General features: G+C 36.7%; 1 protein-coding gene across 1 annotated transcript; it reads left to right on the forward strand.

The window, feature by feature from the left end:
* Positions 1-203: 203 nt before the first annotated feature.
* Positions 204-6,312, forward strand: LOC121321261 (progesterone receptor-like; the record flags this gene model as incomplete). The annotated part of the gene is made up of 5 exons (XM_041260162.1): positions 204-558; positions 1,128-1,272; positions 1,362-1,492; positions 2,098-2,255; positions 3,726-6,312. Coding segments are annotated over 5 exons (945 nt in total), but the record flags the coding sequence as incomplete, so codon positions are not given.
* Positions 6,313-6,962: the final 650 nt, after the last annotated feature.

Raw genomic sequence — 6,962 nt, forward strand, 5'->3', positions numbered from 1 at the left:
AATAATAATAATAATAATAATAATAATAATAATAATAATAGCAATAATACTTGATCATTTGCTTAATTAGACCTTTTTAATTAATTTTAGCTCTTAACAGTTACAGATTTCAAGTTACCTATAGCATTTTATAAGTAACTTGAACTCTGCAATTGTTTAAGAGCTGAAAACAATTACAAAGGTATAATTAAGCAAATTAATTATACGGGTACATCGTTTCCTGCTGTCTATCTATATTTTTTCTTCCCCTAGGTCGGAAGTTTAAGAAGTTTGGAAGCCTGAAGGTTGTTGGTGGAGTCCAGTCACTTCTTCTACACTCTCCACAGACATTACCGATTGAGAACCAGGCTCTGATACCAGTGTCCTGTGTGCCTTCAGTGCAAGAGCTCCACTACACTACACAGATACTCAGCATTTTGGAGGCTATTGAGCCTGAAGTGGTATACGCAGGCTATGACAGCTCACAACCAGAGGCCCCCAACGTCCTGCTGACCAGCTTGAACAACCTCTGTGAGAAACAGCTGCTAGCCATCGTCAAGTGGTCCAAATTACTCCCAGGTATTAAAGACATTTTTGTAATAATTTGATATGCACACTGGTTTGCTAGCAAACTTAGACAAAGATGCATACTGTAATGTTGCTACTTTGATGGGTAAGCGCGCCCAGTTGCACCATTGTGGCTCTTTTAACCATTCAACATCACTAGATATTCACATCAAGCTTTATAGCTGGATTGCATGCTTCTCTGCAATGGAGTATTTCTAGGTTTTTGGAGGCTTTACAGTACACAATTATATTAGTATCTTAATATTATCTGGGAATAAATTAAGACTCCCATTGCATAGCAGTTTGAGTCATTCCAGGTTTTCCAGTGAGCCTCAATGGTAAGTTATCTGTACAAAAGGCATTATGTCTTATTAAGCTCACACTCAAAGATGGAATGCCTCAAACTCTTGTGCAGTGGGATTCTAAATTATACAATTCTACTGCAATGTACATTTAAGCATTATTATAAACAGGTACTTAAATGGCAATAAAGTAATAACGTGATTTTGAACATTAACCGAAAAACTGCAGTATAAGATGGTTAATGGAACTTCCTTTGGTTTATTTGTGTGTTTTGAAAGGATTCCGCCTGTTACACATCAGTGACCAGATGACTCTGATTCAGTACTCCTGGATGAGCATGATGGTGTTTGCAATGGGATGGCGATCATACCAAAATTTCACCAGCCAGATACTATACTTCGCACCAGATCTTGTCTTTAACGAGTAAGTAATTGAAAAAAAAAGTGGTCATAATTCAAAAAAAGGTTATCCTTTTATTTTCTAATTCAAATAATTTCATGTTATCTGTTCAGAGAGAGAATGAAACAGTCTCCGATCTATGACTTGTGTTTGGCAATGCAACACATCCCACAAGGATTTCAAAATCTACAAGTGACAAGGGAGGAGTTTCTTTGCATGAAAGCCTTACTACTCCTCAATACAAGTAAGTGTCTGCGATATAGGATGCTTGTTTTCTTAGTTAATCAGTGGTGTTTATTAACTTGTGTCAGTCTTAGCCGACTGCTGGTGCATGCAAATTGTAATGCACCGTTATTGTAAAAGCTTATTGCTGTTGAGTTTCACAAATAATTGGCACAGTCCTTGTGAAATTGCAGAACAAGGGAAGCACTTTGGGGTCTTGAGGCTACACCTTGGGGCTACAGTCCCTCCTCCCCGTCCAGTGAGACGCGGAGTATGGGACAGGATGTAGAGAGAGGACAGGGCAGCAGGAGTTACAGTGTTATCAGGAGAGAGCCAGGTTTCAGTGAGTGTAAGGAAATTGCGAGAGAGGTGGGAGGCAAAGGCATGAGATGAAATCAGCTTTGTTAGCAGAAGAGTAACAGTTCCAGAGGGCACCAGAGAGATTACAGGAGGGGAGATAGTGACTGAAGGTCTATTTATTCTCTTAAGCCTTTGCAGTGTGAAAGGTGCAATAGAAAAACAATTTGATTGATTGATCAAAATGGACACATGGTCTTTAATGATGTAGATATAAAGGGACTTGTGAGGAGTCTGATCGAGATTTGAATTGTCTTCTTTTCTCTGTAGTACCACTGGAGGGTCTGAAAAGTCAAGACCAGTTTGATGAAATGAGACAGCACTACATCAGAGAGCTCACCAAAGCCATACAGTTGAAGGAGAAGGGAATTATTGAGAGCTCACAACGCTTTTACCACCTGACCAAACTGATGGACTCCATGCACGAAGTATGTAGGTTTTTATATTAACATTTACAGCTGCACAATTGCAATTATAGTTTTCATAAGTAAAAAGAAAAACGAATTTTCAACTCTAAAACAAATAGCAGACTAATCACAAGCACCTAAATTAAATAACTGATTTGGTTGTGTTTTTTCCTATCTGAAAATAATGGTTAATGTATGTTTTGGAGTAAAGAAGTTTACAATCTAGCCCTTGGTGTTCAGTCTTGGTGGTGGTAGTTCTACCTAGAACTTTGTGGCCCATGATTTGGTTTCTCCACCTTCCAAATGATTTTATCATCACTGCCTTTTCTTTGCCAGGAAAAAAAAGAACAACCATGAAGGCTACATCTCTATTTCTTTTCACAAAAAGTGACAGTTTGAAAGTCTACCTGAACTGCATACATTATAATTAACTCAAGCACGACACCCATAACCCTGACCGTCGTACCTTAATTTGAATGAATGAGGTTCGGAAGCATCCACGCACGGATTTGTCCATATATGGAGCTGCAGGTCTAGTGGTCAGGCTGTGTTGTCAGGAAGCACTCTATACAAATTTTGTGTGAGCTTTTATTAATAAAATAAGAAAAACAAAACACTTTTAACAAAAGTGACATTGAAAACAAATGCCTAGCCCCTCTGGAGCGCTAACAAAGAAACACCTACAGTAGTCACAGTCAAGGCGCTTGGTAACAGCTCCTTGCAGGCACACCCTCTCCTGCTTGAGTCCATAACTGACTGGCTTGCTTCCCTAGCCAGGTGAAACTATAGATTGTGACTGAGTTAATTGCTCATCTGCTCAGTCATCTGTCTCCTAATAGGATGCCCAAATTTGGGCTGCCTGTTGCCCAGTTTCCTATTTATTTTTAAGTGCAGGGCCTTTGCCCTGCCACACCAGAACTCAAGCTTGATGTTGGATAAAATCAGGCCTTTCATCCCATTTTCTACACCCCATTGAGAAAAGTGTGGGTTACAGATACTGCTTAAATGGCTGAATACACTATAACTAGAGCACATATTCATCCTGTCTAAATACAGAAACCTGATCGGGTTAGATTTCATGTAATTTAAACCATGGTTTGAAAGCATTTTCATTGGGCCCTCTATTTTTGACAGCGTTATGAGAGTCATAAATGTTCATTTACACACTGCTGGCAGGAGGTTATTTTCCATTTTACACTCTCTTCCCTCTGTCGTTGCAGCGACTTGCTGCCAAAGAGCTTGTTGCTGTTATCAGTTACTTCCTTGAGCGGTATTTTTTTTTTTTCTTTTAAAATCAGATTTTGGCTCTGGTAGCCTTTTGCTTTCGTTTAGGTGATTCTCCAACTTCAGAAAAGGTTTGGACAAAAGAATTAAAAAAAAAAACAGACTTAGTGACGTTGTGTTTGAAACACATGTCTAGATGCCAGATCTGATTGGGAAAGTAACAGCAAATTCAATAGCTCCTGTTTTTTTTTTCCCCCTTTTAAAAAGATTGTGAAGAAACTGCATCTCTTCTGCCTCAATACCTTTGTCCAGTCCCAGTCTCTCAGTGTGGGGTTTCCTGAGATGATGTCCGAAGTGATTGCAGCTCAGCTCCCAAAGATCCTGGCTGGGATGGTGAAACATTTACTCTTTCACAAAAAGTGAAAGATCCTGGGTGACCAACCGCAGTTAGGAGGGTGTGTGTCGTTCAAGTAACGCTGTGACCTACCTGGCTATTATTTCTGAACACATATGCTTTTTCTTTTTGAGGTGCTACGAACACTGTGCAGTGATTACCCAGGATATGTGGATAAGTATTTAACAGCTAGCCTGATTTTGTAGAAAAAAGTCTGTTATGTTAATTTACTACACAGTTTTATGTACCCTTGATACAGCATTCAGTACACATTGCCCTTAAAAACACAAACCTGGTGCTTTGAGTAGAATTTAACAACTATTTATGCAAAAGTGCAATTTCCAAAGATAATTTCAGTTGTCAAAAGCTTGCCAAAGTTGCTTGATACTATTTTCCTTACCAAAACAAATGGTACTAAATTGGCATAAAGACCTTTATAAATCACCTTAATACATGTTTTGTTTCCAAATGAAATCTATGTTTTTGCCAATACTTTGATATTTCTGGGGACCTGAAGTTTTCTTAGAATTCTTATTGTTGAAGTGATTTAAATCCGCTCACAACTTTGTTTTGATTATTCTCTTGAGGTTTGTTTATTTTCAAAAGATCAGAACTCATAGAAAATTGATCCCCTTACATCTTTGGACAAGGACAGCCTGTTCCAGAAAAAGAGGAACCCACCCTTCTTATTTTCCCATCTCTCACACCTGGATTTCAGACTGTGCATATAAACAACAAGAATGAACTCAGAGAGGCAAAGCCTGGATTTAATAAACATTGTGGCTTTGCTTTAGCTGTACAACTTAGTCATACACATTTTTCAAAAGAATAAAAAATATAGTTTATCTATCTGTCCTCAGTGCTACATTTCCCTAACATAAATTCAACATACAAAATAATTGTAGCAGTCTCCAGTTTTATATAAGAAACATTTAATAGAAAATGCGATACTCAGCTGTATTGTTGAAAACAAACTGTTTATATGGTTTCAAGCACATTTCCCTGACCTTGAATACCATTTTCATTTGTGTTGTATATACAGTAAAGTGTTGAATATTCAACTATTTTTGAGTACTTAATTTATTTAAAATATTAAAATACATACATATTGAAGAAAAATAGGAAATAACAACAACAAAAAAGTCTTATGTGAAGTCTACTTTTCTTAAACATTTTTGATGGCTGTAAATGTGAAGTACAGATTCTATTAGATTTGAAGTTTTTTTTTCATAATTAAAGACAGCACTTTTTTACAGCTGGCCTGATTCAAAACACATGTGTTCATGGCTTCCTGTACCTACTCAATATGGAGTATTGGATCAAGGTCATTGCATGCATTCCGAGCTGTCGATATCAATATAAAAAGACAACAACCACAGACGTCAAAAGAGACGAGCCACACGGAGTACATCGCTTACCAGAAATATCACCCAGCAGAAATGCCTGGTTGTCTGACGTCGAGATAAAGACGTTTCATATGAAACACCCCCTTCGTTTTATGTACTAGCAATGTTGACTAAGCCATGAAGGTCTTACGCATGCAGACTTTGATAATATCCAATTGTTTTTATATCTTTAATACAGCATTTCTCTGATGTGACACACCCGACTGTGGTTATATTGCTTATTATTTTACACATTTCCGATCCTTGAACCAGTCTTTCAGTAGCCCCACTGGTAATTGCCTCTTTTACTATGACATCAATGCTGTGGCTGTTGACTCTTTAGTAAGAAAATAATACAAGATTTGAAAAACATCTGGAGTTCTGTGACAATGTTATGTATTGTGTTGTGATTTTAATTATTTTTATTTTTTTAACTGGACATTATTTTAAAGACATTGAAAAAGACTTATAGTCGAAATGTTTTTCATTGAATTTATTAGGTTTCTTTTAGCAGTTCTAAAAGTAAATATAAATAGTAAATACTAATAGCTGGTGTAACACAATGCTCCTGTCAATCTTGTTATTTTTTTATTTTGTTTTGCTGCAGATGTTTTTTTTTTAAATAAGTTGTGTTTGTGTTTAGCAGTTAGGTTTGAGAAAATAAAGTGGATCATGTTTTTTTTATTTTTATTATTGTTATTTGTTAGATTTGTTTTTAATGTGGCCTTAATTAGACTTACCTAAATATATACACGGTGTGATGTGTTTTTATGAACATTTAAGAAGATTGTATTCTTTTAAAGGGTATATATTAACCTACACTCTAAAAACAATCATTCTTGTTTTTTTTCACCTACAAGTTGATTTTCTTGTTTTCGATGATATTTCAAATATGAGTGAACAGCTATAAATGATCCAGTGCTCTGTTTCGGCAGCAAGAGTAAGGAGGGGCCCACTTTGTGAACAGAATGTTGAGAAAAAACGGAAATGCTTGTAAGAGACCTTGAATAAGTGATGTCTGTGTAAATATGACTGTATGTACATGTTAATAAAGTCATGCAGGTGTTTTGCTATTGACATGAAAGGAGTGGGTAAGATTATTTTATTGTTTTCAACCCTTTCAATTCTCCCTTTAAATGGATGACATATATTATAATTCATTATGTTGTATTGACATTAACGCATACAGCCACCTACTGCATCTGTGGAATACTATTTCGAATTCTATTTATTTAAAAGCTTCTCAGAAGTTAACAGAAATAACCACGAAGCACCTCGTATCTTTAAATCATTATTAGCAAGATTAGCAGAAAGGGAGTTTCATTCCTGCAATAACTCTGAAGGTCAACGAACATTCTCACGAAATGTCTTCTGTGTATTTATGTAGAAAAGAACACGTCGATCTTGGCAACATTTAAGAAACGTAAGTCCTCTGGCAACTTCATTAGACTGGACCTTCCATTTCTAAGAAATTCTTCCTGTATCAGATGTATCCTTGGCATGGCTGTTTTTCTGGTTAAATTGTACAGCAGCGTCATATTCTCTGTTCGTAACCATGCTATCAGTTTGCTTGCAGTTAGAAAGTGTAATAATTAGAAGTACAGTCATCAATACAGGACCTGCGAAATGCCTGGTTCAGAGCTTATTTCTTCAAGAGAAACAACACATTGCCCATGCCCTGCATGCTCTGTTATGTGACTTTGCTTTAAACAACACAGGCTGGAG

Source organism: Polyodon spathula, chromosome 9 (assembly GCF_017654505.1).
Source record: "Polyodon spathula isolate WHYD16114869_AA chromosome 9, ASM1765450v1, whole genome shotgun sequence".
NCBI lineage: Eukaryota > Metazoa > Chordata > Actinopteri > Acipenseriformes > Polyodontidae > Polyodon > Polyodon spathula.